The 14729-nt window shown below is 39.3% G+C and overlaps 2 protein-coding genes across 4 annotated transcripts; one reads left to right on the forward strand and one right to left on the reverse strand.

Moving 5' to 3' along the window:
• Positions 1-1015: 1015 nt before the first annotated feature.
• LOC111340730 (uncharacterized) lies at positions 1016-8747 on the forward strand. Of its 3 annotated transcripts, none has more exons than XM_088741691.1 (12): positions 1017-2054; positions 2396-2574; positions 3101-3197; positions 3660-3998; positions 4580-4697; positions 5300-5391; positions 5472-5586; positions 6066-6242; positions 6533-6703; positions 7023-7093; positions 7644-8024; positions 8590-8747. In XM_088741691.1, the coding sequence occupies exons 4-12, from the start codon at positions 3660-3662 to the stop codon at positions 8602-8604; spliced, it is 1479 nt and encodes a 492-aa protein (XP_088597817.1). In that variant the 5' UTR covers positions 1017-2054; positions 2396-2574; positions 3101-3197; the 3' UTR covers positions 8605-8747. The 3 variants fall into 3 exon arrangements, with proteins under 3 accessions (XP_088597815.1, XP_088597817.1, XP_088597816.1); XM_088741690.1 differs by having other exon boundaries at positions 7644-8016; XM_088741689.1 differs by having other exon boundaries at positions 1016-2054; positions 7644-8747.
• Positions 8748-11640: 2893 nt separating this feature from the next.
• On the reverse strand, positions 11641-12858 carry LOC148718778 (protein CFDP2-like). Its single transcript, XM_088739998.1, has one exon. The coding sequence runs from the start codon at positions 12856-12858 to the stop codon at positions 11641-11643; it is 1218 nt and encodes a 405-aa protein (XP_088596124.1).
• Positions 12859-14729: the final 1871 nt, after the last annotated feature.

The following is a 14729-nucleotide window of genomic DNA, read 5'->3' on the forward strand; positions in this document are numbered from 1 at the left end:
GTCAGTCTCACGGTAGTGCTTTACCATCAAACAGAGATTCTACTTTCTTAAAGATTGAAAAATCTGGGAGATAAAAAGCGATTTTCCACTCAGGTAGCTCTTTTGCTTCCTCTCAGCGGAATGAACAGTAACCACAAAACACCTTGAATGTCAAACATCCCTTCCAAAATAGGAGGAGGCTTAATTTCTTTCCAGGAGATTTGGTTATCCTTTCAAGGGACAATTATTCTACACTCGGAAAACTCCCATAATTATTATTACACCACATTATTAGTTTACTACAAAAATAACAAATTTTATAAATAAAAATGAAATTAAAAAAAAATTGATATATAAATACTTTTATTTACCCTTGGTAGTGTTCTACTAATGATGCACCGTGTAATCAGCTACAGAACACTCACTTATTTATACAATATTAATGATTATACCAGATGATGATATGCTGTCTTGTTTGGAAGAACAAGAATTCCCATCTATAACACCCTCAGCTGCCACAAGTATGTGCCTCTATCATGCCTTAATTATCAATTTATTGTATTTTAAAAATAATCAGGACCATGAGAATAAGTTTAAAAAAAGTTAGCCAAGTAGAAGATGTGGCAGGCACAGTTTAGTGTTGTTTTCCTTTATTACAAGGTGGGTGACTTAGCCTGTGCCTTGGAAGCAGCAAACAGTCTTTTGGAGGAGTGGTGTGCGAACAAGGCACCATCAAATCAAAATTGGGAGCAGCGGATATCAAATCTGAATGAAAGCTGGGCAGGTGTTCGGCAAAATTTATTTAATTCTGTTCTCTCCACTTTTGGAATTCATCCAGAAAGGAGCATGTGCAGCAAATGCTTGAAGAATCCAGCTGTTATTCGCTGCTACAATTGTCACATGCACAGACAATTATGTGGTGTTTGTGATCAATCTGTTCATGAAATACTACCATTTCATGATCGCAGTGCATTTAAAAGTGGATTTCTTAAGCCAATTCCACCCACTGTTTCAGTGGATCATAATGGAGAGTGGGTCTCTGTAGGTTTGTGTTTTTTATTTTTTTTTATTTTGTCTTACTTTGACAAGTCTCAGTTTTATAGAAGTTTGAAGTAAATTCATTTCACTTTGTCTATCGTGATGATATAATAATATTGGAAGAAAGGTTGATTCTCACCTTTTAATTTTTTTGTACAGGCTCACTAAAATTAATGTTGATGATTTTCTTTCAGATAGTTACCTTCCATTTTCAGAAATGTGTTTAACATGTCCTTTTTGTAACATCTGCAACATGCAGAGAGTTAGCAAACATAACAGTTGTGTAGTAGTTAATCTACAGGGTGAGATTCTGATTAAATCTATTTTTGAAGTAAAATATTTAATATGTTAATTTAAATATTAAAATCTGCCTATTTAATAATGTATCTTGTTTAACTGGGCTTAACTTGATATGTTGTCAGGTAATAAGTTATTTCTTCAACAAGAAACTGTTGATTAGACTTCAATTCTAATAAGATCCAAAACACTGAACTAAAATAGCATATAAATTATGTCAAAATGATTTTTACAATCAAACCAATTTTTTTTCTCAGGATCTTTGGTTGGGAACTTGTATGAACCCATCATCTACTCATTGTTCTATTTTATAAGTTTTTTAAGGGAAGGTTTCAATGGATCAAGTTTACATGGTTGCCAGTGAATTGATAGAAAATTTCCAATTTATAATGAGTTGTGTCAGGCTGATCTTGTTGGATTTTGACCTGAGCCCTCTTGTTTTGAACACTGTGAAATCTTGGGAAGGGTTACAAGACATGTAATAATAATTACTTATTCCAGGCAGATTTGATGTTAGCCATGTTCTTCTCCATTGCCTTCAGTGCAATAAAGATGTGCCAACATCTAACCCACTCATTATTGCACAGCTTGGGTTTTGGCCAGGAAGTGTGAGCAGCCTGACGTACGCGTTCGATCCCAGGCTGTTCCTACACTGGGATCTTTTCCAGAAAGAAAGTCCAGGTTCATCAGAGAGGTCTTTCCTGAAGTCTCTAGAACAGTTTTCTTTACGGAAAGGAAGGGTTTGTATGGATTTCTTTTCCCCCTTTTTTTTTTGGCGTTAGTAATTGTAGTAAGCTGGTATTTTTGTTAACTTGATCGTCTGTATGTCTTTTTAACTTGACCTTAGGCATTTTCATGCAAATCAGTGGATACATGTAGAAATTGACTTATTTTTTTTCTAATAAAATACAAAGTTATGAGTTTGTGTGTACCAGTAATTTTAATAAATAGACATCAATTTTTGTAAATAACTCCACAATGGTTCTCATGAGATCTTCTTTTGCAACTTACTAGGACAGTACTTCTTGCACATAACTTCTTGTAGCACAATTATGTATGCCAGTTTGATTTTGCTTCTTAGGTTGGAACAATAAACAGCAAAACATTTGGCATTGCTTTCAAAGAATGGAAGTTTTGTCAATATGAGCTTGATGTTTTACGTAAAATGGATTGGATGGAGTGTCCTTCATGCAAAGATAGTCAACATTCTGTGCATGTTGATGGAAATATGAAGTTGTACAGGTTTAAATCTGCTTAACTGTAAGTATAAGAGTACTAACTCTTCTGTGGTAGCAAAGCTGTGTATAACATAACGATAAATTGTTGTTCTCAATTCAGTTGTGTGTCAGCTACAATGGTGTTGACGCACCTTTGTTTACTGTGATAGCTAAAGCACTACTGTATGCCAATGTTCCAGTCCTGTTGGTGTATTAACCAGTTTTTTTGCATTGACAGCAAAGATTGTTTTTAAGTTACATGCATGGACACATTTGAAAATAATCAGACTTACCACTTTTACACAATTTTTGTTAGTATCATTTTGTGAATAAATGTTGCCAATGATTGTTGTAGAAGTTAAGTAGGCATATTAGGCATTTAGTACTACTTAGGAAAAGTTATGGTGCTCTCTATAACTTGTGACAGGGTCAGCTAATAATTAAGTTAATAGTCATTAAGTCAACAGACTATATCAACCCCAAACATGCGTTTTAATTTTACACTATACCATCTCATTATCAAATTAGTTTTTTCATTCTTATTTCTATTGTTGTTTGCATAAATACAGGTGACAGCGAGAGTGTTACTATGGTGATGTTTTCATAGCATCAAACAAACAGGTGGATACTCACATCCAGAAACTGTACCAAGGTGCCAAGCCCAGTGTATGCGACTTGATTTTCATAATTTCTATTTTAGAGGTTAAAATGTCTTGATAAAATGTTCTAAAGGAAAAGGTGTCTTGGTTTACCATGCATTTTCACTTGTAGTAACACGCACGAAATCAATGTGTTAAGTACTGTTACTGCCTTTTAAAATGGTCCTTGAAAGCATGCATCAACAAAAAAATATAAAATCAAGTTAAAAGATATCTCAACACTAGCAAATACCAAATTATGTAAAAACTAATGAAATATATATACACCTACTATGCCTCTGATTGTGTTGGAAGCCAGAGGAATTACCAAGGGAAGAGGTTTTTGTTTTGGAAGATAATTTTCCATTATTTTGTTGCCTGTCACTTGGCTGCGACCCCATTCAAATTTAACCTCAGCCTCGTGGACTGGATTACTCATATCTGGAATGTCCTTGAAGAAGCACTGTGAAATATCTGATCAATATTGCAGATGAACAGTACAGAACAGAACAAATGTGGTGATAGTACCTGCAGGGCTGCTGGTAATTCCTTGCATAAGAAGAGAAACCTGTGTGAGACTGGTTTAGAGATAGTAGGATGCAGACATTCCATGGCGCAAAAGGCTGTGAACATGATGTATGGTGAAATCTATGGTTATGCCCACTATTTACAGAAAACCTACTTCATCCCAAAAAAGGTCAAGTACTTTTGGTATGATGTAGTCTGTGAATATTTGCCATGGCTGAAAAAGAATGATGGTGAAGTTTCAGAGAAGATGAAGCCAGCATTGTCCATTATGCATGCCAAAGCACACTCATGGTCTTGTCCGGTTAGTTACTGAAATTCAAGCACCATTGCTGAATAAATTGTATATTAATTTTAGAGGGTAGGAGATGTTAATTTTCCACGCATAAGTATACTGTGTGATGGATGTCCTCCCCTGGGGTGGGATGGGTGGGTGCAGATAGAGGACCACCCTAATTAACTTAGTGTTACTGGTGATATCCTCTGTAAATATTGTTTATTATTATCATTATCATTATTATTATTATTATTGTACTCTAACCTAATTCTGCAATTTGATTTTACAGGTTTTTTTTTTGTATTTATTTTAAGTGAATTTCTCTTTAAATTTGATAGGCTTTACTTCAGCAATAAACAAAACTGTTAAATGTTAGTTTAACCTTTTAGTGTTCAAGTTATGAGGAGGTGCTGAAAGATTAGAGTAGGTATTCAGTTATAAGCTTGAAATGCAGTGGTATTGCTAAATTATGGACTATGAACTCCAAAATGCATGATACTGTACACCGATCATCATCGACATAAAATTGCAAGGTAGTGTTGGAGAACTATCTTGTAATCACTTTTTTTTACTCAGTGTAACATGGCCATTGATTGTTGTATATGCAGGCTATCTGGGGTGGAAGGTGGCAGGATGGTGCCTCTGCAACAACAGGAGAGAAAGTTGAGCAAATAAATAGTCATTTTTCAAGGCTGGGTACAATGACAAAACATATGCTTCCAGAAGGTGATTTTGTTCATGTTCAACAAATTGTGAATACCTTGCTTTGCAAAGCTTCACACTATGACTCGAAGTCAGTTTAGTGCATGGAATCAGCTCTGGATTATATTTATTTCCTTTGTTAGCTAGTTACACATTCTTACTATTGTTTTCGTTTTCATCAGGTGCGAAATCAACATTTCAGTGAAGATTATTGTAAGGGACATCATTCTAAAATGGGCATATATGCACTACTACTAAATTACTTGCTATTAATGCAACGGAGGAAACCCGTTAATACGATCATTACTAAATAGCTGGAAATATCACTTCTAAAGAACTTCAAATTCATCCATAGAAATTTCATGACAGAAACTTCACTCAGTACATACAGCATTAACTGGGTAAAGTAATTAACAATTAATTACACAAGCTGGGGATCGATCCCGAATGTGGCCGTAGACCGCATCAATGTTTTTTTAAGTCGTTGAAAAATGTATTGGCGTGCGTGTAATAACGATGTGACTGTAAGGCTGTTATTGATAAGAAAACATAATTTGATGTTGTTTAAACTTTGGTGTATTATGTATGAATTTATTTCACCTTTTTTCTGCGACTTTTATCAACAGGCCAGGAAGAACTGCTCACAGAACATGCTCTGCAGTGGAACAGAAAAAAAGTGGTACAGTTACCTCAAGCCTTAGCTAAACGACATTCAAGGGTAGGTTGCCCTTTTACAGGGTGGGGAAGGGTGGATCAGGAGAGGTGAGTATCGCTGACTGACTTTCTTTTATCTCACAGACAAAGAATCAACTCACTAATGCAAGAAAGGCTCTTTTGGGGCATCTAAAAATGCTTCAAGTTACAACTGACGTGTTAACTGGGTGGAAGAAAGATATACACCATGCTGCGCAAGGTAAGATGTGAACGCATCTTTATTTATTTGAAGGCCAATTGAATGGCCAGCAGTACAAGCAGCTGCTATCCAGGAGTAAAAGTGCTGGAGATCTGGCAGCGTTAGGTGTTGCTGATGTGGAAACGAGTGGAGGGGGAGAAAAAAACTCTGTTTGACAAGGTTACTGCCCATCTAACTAAACAGATGGAGAATTTCTACTTCTCTATCCCAGATTGTATACAACATGGGAAAGTCTACTTCTCTATCCCAGATTGTATACAACATGGGAAAGTTGGGAGGTAACACTTGCCTTAACTGAGAGTACTTTTGCTTCTCCAGTTGGCTGTTCTGTACGCTTATAAATTTGTTAAGTTTATTTTTGTTGATTGATTTATATCAGGTTTTGTAGACCCATATGTAGTTTCTATTTAAAAGCTAATTTAATAACTTTAAATCATCAATCAATAAAAAATTTATTAATTTGACTACCTTTTATTCAGACTCCAGTAAGCAGAGGCAAAGGTTGCGGAGGAAGGTTTCCCAAGAGAAAGGCTATCTAAGGGATGCCTTAAACCGCTACAATGAACTAGATAGCGACGATAGGAAAGCTAAGCAAGAAGACATCGAGAAAGGAGAGTTTCCGTGGCAACTGTTTTGTGACCAATTGATTGGCAATGGTAAGTGATGATGCATTGACTAAACGATGTTTGTAATCCGTTGAGTTCATTTTGCATTGGCCAGAATGTATTGGTTTGGCTTATTTACAAAATGTTTGTCATATTGCTGTGTAAAATGTACCTTCTAGGTGGGCTGACATAACGGTTAGAATTTTTCTTCTGGTAATACCTGTAAAACTATTTTGAAGACCAAAGTTCTTTTTCCTTTGTCAGAATGTTTGCGGAGAAGGAAAGGATTTAGATATTGAATAAGATAATGCCAAACATTGTTTTCATATTTTTGGATACAGTTCCCATTCGTACCAAGAAGGTAGTGGTAAACAAAAAGATGGAAGTTGAACGATATCAAGAGGAGCTGGTGTTGTTGAAGAAAGAAATGATGGGCTTCATGTCATTCTACAAAGACATCATTCTTCCATCCATACTAGAAGACAAAAGACAATTGCAAGCTTCCTTAACTGGTATAAGCTTTGGGTTTTTCTCTTAGAGAATCACTTTTTGTACGTTTGTAGTGTTTTTCACCTTGACTGAAATAACAAATGTATTTTGATGCATGGCGTGGCAACGATTTTTTAAGTTTCCTTTTAACTTGGTACAATAACACAAGAGCACAGCACAACATTGACCTTTTAAGTTGTTTTTCTCTTTTTCATTTCAAAAATTTTTTTAAAGATCGTATAACGATGGTTATGACAATGCCCCAGTTTAATGAAGCCGCCCCATTATTGTTCTGACGGTGTTTCCTGTTTGTTTCCTGAATTTATTTAATATACAACGAAGAACCTGAGAGTAGCGACTTGGAGCAAGACAAGGTTGAGCGTCAGGAAAGTGATAACAGTTCTATGAAGAAAGTAAGCCTTATCTTTTGTCTTCTTGTAACATTCTCAGACAATTTGATACCGAATATACATATACTGACGAAAAGTAGCCTTTCCCTCTGTTGTTATCGAAATACAGGGTTTTTTTTATTAAAGTAAAAAGCACTTTTTTTCCTTGTAAAAATTATCGACGTCCACTTGTCGGCTTGTTATTTGCACAAACTTTCATTTGGTGAGCTTTTTCTTGATATTGCAGTTTCTATGTGTAATTTATTATTACATCGAAATTGTACCGCTAAAAAGGGGTAAGGCAGGGTGAAGCTATTATATTTGTGATCACCGTAGCAGTAGCTATGCATGGCTGCTTTACGATTCCAGTTGGCAGTTTATAATTTATGGAAACCTTGCCGTTACCAAGCCTCGAAGAACTTCAATTGTATTCTATTCAGGGACTGTGTTTGAGCCACGTTGTATTAACATCGGGAACACCTCTCATACTGCTCACTGGAATCTATGCCATGAAATGCTGTATCATGGATAACTGTATCACGGTCTTTTAAATTTGTTACTCTGTTGTCTCTAGCTTCCAAGTTACGCTACTTTGACGCCAACCCAAAGCGCCAAGCGAGGACTGCTCTCTTTACTAGAGGAAGGGAAGGACTTCGCATTAAAGCAGATTGCGACAGGGGTGAACGCATTCGCATCTGTTTTATCAGATGAATTAGATGCCTTTCGTAAACTTTCTCTTCAGTCTGAAGAAGACGGAGTGATTGATCCCTCTGATGACACGCAGAAAGAGGAATGCGAGGAGGAAGAAGAAGAAGAAGAGGAAGAGTATGAAGAAGATGACGAGCGAGGATTGCAAGTTGAATCCTTAGGAAACGGAGACCTTGAAGAGTTAGCCAATATCTTAGACGAACTAGACGAGTTAACCCCTCTGCGTCCCGTTTCCCTTGGTGAGGAGGTGTGTGCATGGAAATTACCACAACAAATGTGTCAGAGCCTCTTTAACCTACGCAATGGTAGTAACGCATGCAGCTTAATATCTCTTCTTATTGCCTACGTTCTGGAAAAGAAAAACATTTAAATTCCTGACGAAGGATTTATTCCTTCCTATTTGGTGAAAATCCTGTGTGGTTGTATTGAGCTGGGTAATCGCATTTACGACAATTGTCGTGATAGTCTCCCTAATAGGTATTTGTCGATTCAAGAAGCTCTCACTCTCTTGCCTTTTACGAGCATTTCTGTAGAAGAGCCCCTGCCAGTTAGATTAGAGGATGAACACCACTTTAAAATTCTTTATTGTTGTGTCAATTAATTAATTTTAAAGAATGAGCAATAAGCGCACCCCTATCTTCTGATTCTGCTTCTTGAAGAGGCTAAAAGTTGATCAAGTTAATGTGAACACGAGCAAAACATGAGCGTTAATAGATTACTTTCATATTCTCTTCAAAACGTTCTCAGACTAAGGCCAACAGCTGCCATGTTGTATTTTTTTTCTAAGAGAAGATTATTAATTATCTCACTAGTTTCACAAGTTTTAAACTGGCTATAGGAAGGGCAAAAAACTGTCCAGATGACAAGAAGAAATTCTCATCAGGATCTCCTAGCACAAGTGGAGCAGGAATATCAGACGACTTCACCCATGTTAAACGGACCACCTTATACCCGGATGGTATACACTTGCCATGAAGAAACTGACGGTCACACTCCATGTAACCTACGGCAACCGCTTGCCCCTCCACACTGTAGAGAACTACATCAATTCCTGTAAAGACATGATAAGAAATGATGGGAATGTGTAAAAGTTTCCCATTACCATGCTGTGACAGAAAATCAGGAAGCAGAGTCGTTGGAGAATAGGCTTGAAGTCAACAAAGTATAAGCATGAAGCGTGAAGCCAACTGAAACAACTGCTCCTCCGCAGAGAGGGAGAGAAATAAAGTACTGTCATGACCCACCGTCTTTTTTAAGAATATTAACTCATGCTAGAGCTTCTCTAATTGCCACAATAGTTTGTACTTCCCCCCATTTCTCACATAGAGTAACCCCTTAATGCTCGAATTTATAAAATTATTCAAACGAATTATTTGTAGACGTATAATTATCTATTTGCTAATGAGATTAGCTACTTAGTTAACCCTATACCCCCAAGGCAAACGGAAGATTTTCCTAAATCGGCAAATAGAGACACTCTGCCTGTGTACAATATACCATTTAAAAGCCAGTGATCAGCTTATTTAAGAACTGACATCAGCAGCTATGAAGAAGGTGGACATTTTGAGAGAAATTACTTTAAAATGCAAAAATAAACGACTTAAAAAATGTCAAAATTCTACTATTAATAATAGGTGTACCCCTAAACTATAGCTTATTTAGCAGCTCTTATTGCATAGCTTCATATGAAACAAATCTTGCATTCCATTTGCATCCCAAAAAAGAAACAAAAAACTCGTGGGGGTGGTCAACCAATTTAATGACTTCAATGAGGAGATCTTCACAAGAAAGAACAATGAGAAATACAACAAATATATATTATTGGACCACGTGATAACAAAGCAAACATGGTAGTTAAGCATCTTGAGATGGAGTGCAGTTGACAGGCAACTGAGCATCAGGATGGCTGGCTATGGTAGGTACATCAGAGAAGAATGCATGGATTGAGTGGACAATAGTGAGGAAAAACAGATCTGAAATATTAAGTAAAGATTTTATTAAGCACCTTGAGATGAAGGACAGTTGGTGGATATTTGTTGTCTCTCTTTTCTCGCCAAGCGGAGACTTTCACAGTGCTCCCTCCTCCGTTGCTCACTATGCGCCACACCAGTGTGGATAGCACTTCTCCAGCTAGGCCGGTCATTGGCCAATTGTTCCCAGTTCTCGGGGTTGATACCGCACTGCTTCAGGTTGTGTTTAAGGCTATCCTTAAAGCATTTTCGTTGCCCCCCCTGGTTACGTCTTCCATTGGACAGTTCACCATACATAATCTTCTTTGGGAGCCTGGGTGAAGGCATACGGACAAGGTGACCAGCCCAGCGAAGTTGGTTCTTGATAATATAGGACTCAATACTTGTGACATTAGCCTCTTCCAAAACACTACTGTTTGTTCGTCTGTCTTGCCACTTGATGTTGAGGATACGGCGAAGGCAACGCTGAGGATACCTCTCAAGACTTTTGAGATGACGTCTATAGGTTGTCCAAGCTTCTGAGCCATACAGCAGAGTTGGCAATATTACGGCTTTGTAAACCTTTATTTTGGTGTTGGGGTAGAGGTTTCTATTATCAAACACCTTGTCTCTGAGGCTACCAAAAGCAGCACTAGCTGATTTTAGACGAACTTGGGTTTCAACATCCAAATCTGCCTTGCATGACAGGCAACTACCAAGATCCGAGAAATGATCAACAGAGCTAAGGTGTGTGTCTCCAACTGTGATCTCTGGTTGTTTTCGCTCAAGTGTGTGATCAGGTGATGGTTGGAAAAGAACTTGTGTCTTCCGAGCATTAAGTGTGAGGCCAAGCGCATCATAGGCATAACTGAAGGCATCCACAGCCACTTGAAGGTCTTCTTCTGTGTGGGTCACTAGGGAGTTGTCGTTAGCATATTGGAGCTCGAGTATAGCCATGTGAGTGGTTAATGTCTTAGCCTTTAGTCGCCGTAAGTTGAACAGCTTGCCATCCATCCTAAACTGCATATCTATACCAAGAGGTAATTTCTCCGACACCAGGTGTAGCACGGCGGAGATGAAAATCAAGAAGAGTGTTGGGGCTATGACACAGCCCTGCTTGACACCAGTCTTCACTACAAAACTTTCGGTAGACTCGCCATCAATAAGTACTGATGCAGACATGTTGTCATGCAGCAGATGGATCATTCTGATGTATTTCTCTGGGCATCCAATTTTAGAGAGCACTTTCCACAGTGTTGGCCGATGTACGGAGTCAAACACCTTAGTCAGATCAATGAAAGCCATATAAAGATCTTTGTGCTCTTCCCTGCACTTTTCCTGAATCTGTCGTGCCGAGAAAATCATGTCCACAGTCCCACGTGCTGGTCTGAAACCACATTGAGACTCTGGAAGGACCTCCTCGGCAATGGGGAAGAGGCGGCATGCAAGGATGCGAGCAAAGATCTTCCCAGCAATGGAAAGCAGGGATATACCTCGGTAGTTTTCACAGTTTGCCTTGTCGCCTTTCTTGAAAATGGTGACAGTCAGAGCATCTTGAAGATCGCTGGGAATTACTTCCTCGTCCCAGATTCGCGTGAAGAGTACATGCAGTTTCTCAATGAGAGCTGGACCAGCAGCCTTGTATGCTTCTGCAGGGATACCATCAGGGCCAGCAGCTTTGCCTTTCTTCATAGCACCTATAGCTGTGGCAATATCCTCTAGAGTCGGTGTCTCGTCAAGATGGCTTTTTACGGAGAGTTGAGGCAAATTCACAGTTGTGTCAATGTTCATCGAGGGAGTCTGATTCAGTAACTCACAGAAATGTTCTTTCCATCTGTCACGAATGCCAGCCAAGTCCTTGTGAAGGGTTCCATCCTTGCCTGCAACCGGCCCAACACCCTGGGATGTTGGCCCCTAGATCTTTTTGGTGGCTGCAAAGAAGGCTTTGCTGTTATTGCTGTCGGATAGAGCTTGAATCTCCTGTGCTTTTTGAATCCACCAAATACTTTCCATCTCACGGACCCGGCGTTGGACTTTGAATCTCATTTCGTGGTATTGCTGTTTCTTTATAGCATTACTGATTTCATTCTGCCAAACAGAGAATCTTTTACATTTCTCAGCAATCATCTGCTCTATCTCTGCGTCATTGTCATTAAACCAGTCCTGATGGCACCACTTCTGGCTGCCCAGTGTTTCGTCACAAGCTGTTTTAATAGCAGTCTTTAAGCCTTCCCAGAGACAATCAACATCGATGTCATCAACGTGTAGCAGCGCTGTAGTCAATTTGGACTGGAACTCAGCTTGTTTCTCATGGTGATCAAGTTTCCCTAGGTTATACCTGGGCCTATGCCGTTTCGGCGTCATTCTCTGCTTTATGCGAATGACAAAGGACATAGAGGATCGTACTAGCCTGTGATCGGTCCAGCACTCGTCAGATGATGTCATTGTCTTGGTGATCAGAACGTCTTTTCTGTCACAGCAACGTACAATGACATAGTCAATCATATGCCAGTGGCGTGATCTAGGATGTCTCCATGATGTCTTATTCCTGTTCTTTTGGCGGAAGAGGGTGTTTGTTATCACCAGCTGGTGCTCCACACATTTGGTCAGGAGTTGGATCCCATTGGAGTTAGCATTGCCTTCCCCTTCCTTCCCAATGACATTTTCCCATACAGAGTGATCTCTGCCAACCCGAGCATTGAAGTCACCAAGGAGAATGATCTTGTGATTGGATGGAATCTGTGTTAACACAGAGTCAGGAGTGGAGTAGAATATCTCTTTATCTTCAGGTTCAGCCTGTAGAGTTGGTGCATATGCGGAGATTACTGTCGCTTGTTGATTGGATTTTAGCTTCAAACGGAATGTCATCATGCGTTCGCTTACACCAAGCGGGAGTTCCTCCAGGTTCCTAATCAGCTCATTTTTTACGGCAAAGCCCACGCCATGTATTCTCTGTTCATTCTCCTCCTTCCCCTTCCAGAAGAAGGTATATCCTGCTCCTTTCTCAGTCAGTTGTCCTTCACCAGCGCGACGGGTCTCTTGAAGCACAGTGATATCAATACTATACTGGCGAAGCTCACGAGCAACGAAGGCAGTTCGCCTTTCTGGTCTCTCACTATTTTCAGTGTCCATCAAAGTACATACATTCCATGTACCAAAAAGGAGTTGTTGCTTTCTTTGTTTTCGAACGCAACAAAGGTGAACCCGCTGGGTGTGGTAACCCAGCCAGGGAATATAAGGAAACAGACTATGTTTAGGATACCTTTTCTAATCCTTTCCCCATGCGGGGTGAGCTGAGTGGCTCCTAAAGAGGACCGCTCAGACATGGGGGTGACTACCGAACTACTTTTCTGTTCCCAACTCCAAGAGCAGAGCGACTGTAACTTGACCCCCACCGCCTACGTGCTGGTTCACAACTGAAGGCTTCCAGACTTCGCAATCCTGCCCCCGTCGCCGCTTACCAGTCGCCGTAAGACTTTTGGCCAAGTGGAGGCTGTGCGTGAATTTTTAACGTGAGTACAAAGTTGCACGGCAAAGTTCCCACGGTGCTTGACATCACATGTCCTGGTTCCAATGGCAAGGATACCTCGACGACTGGAGGACAAGTTCTGCTGCAGTGGATGGCCGTTGGCTCACGAGGAGCTCATCCGCCCTTTGAAGGTCTTGTTTTTAATTCTAACTGGGTGTCCACACACCCTCCTCCTCAGGCAAGCCTGGGGGGTTGTCGGTTTAGTCGCCGACGACTCGACTATGCGACAGGTTGTACTGGGTTACATAGTACCAGTAGCAGGTTACCCGCGGTAAAAGCGACCTGACCTGTTGCAGAATCAAGTTGCGGTTACAGCGACCTGACCTGACACTAACACACACAAATATAAGATTTGGCTATTAAATAATGTGATTTCAAAATGGATTTAATAAAGTGGCAATTGAACTTCGGATCATGAAATTTTGGTCTGAAATCATACTTGTGATTTCAAATTGAACTCGCACCTTTTGCTTGTTTGATTTTGAAATCACGCGTATGATTTCAGATCTAATAATATACATGAAAAAATATCTCAGTTCTGATTGGTTAAGATGAATGCAGTTTTCAGTAAATTCAGTGCAGAAGAGAGCTAATTCAGTGCAGAAGAGGGTTAGTTCAGTGCAAAGAAAGAAAAAAACCAGACATTCTGATTGGTCAGAATGATTGGTCAATGTCAATGTACATGACACTTGTAGGGTTTGAATAAATTCTTTTTGCACCTGATGCGCGCGCTTTTCTTCTGCATAGTTATGAGAAGCTACCTCGTCTTTTTTTCATGTATATCATTAATAGATAATCACATGATTTTCTCTTGCAATTTGGAATAAATAAGTACTTGTAAATTTTTTAAAAGACCACAAATTGCACTCGCCCTATGGGCTCATGCATTGTTAGTCTTTGAAAAATTTCCTCGTGCTTATTTATTCCAAATTGCACTTGAAATCATGTGATTACCTATACAAAATAATTGCAATCCACTCAGTTCAATTACCATTATTCATCATATTTGGTTCAGTTCTTGAGCTAACAAACCCAAAAATAATTCCATTAGTGAACAGTTTGATTAAAATAAGGGTGACTGGGAATAAAAAAAACTCCATGACAATTTTTTGGGAGCCCTTTGGGCTCCAGTCTTTAAAAGTTAGCAGCCCAGGCCAATTGTTTTCTTTGGAGCCCAGTTGGGAACGAAAGATCTAATTAGGTGCCCATCCAGGTAACCAGAACAACATTTTAGTTGCCTAATATCTGGTAAGTGAGGCGCCTCAGGCTACTGCATTAAGTACCATTTAGGCAGCAGCCTTGTTTTTATTCTACTATTCGGTAAAAATGGATAGTGCTTAGATTACAACGTCGGACAAACAGGATTATCTCAAATATTTGACTTATAAAACCATTGAGAGTCAGGCAACACAATAGGCGATTCCGTAACGGACCGCTAAAAGAATATGCTAAAAGAGGCAAAGTAAACATTATA

The sequence above is a fragment of the Stylophora pistillata genome, chromosome 12, assembly GCF_964205215.1.
Source record: "Stylophora pistillata chromosome 12, jaStyPist1.2, whole genome shotgun sequence".
In the NCBI taxonomy this organism is placed as follows: domain Eukaryota; kingdom Metazoa; phylum Cnidaria; class Anthozoa; order Scleractinia; family Pocilloporidae; genus Stylophora; species Stylophora pistillata.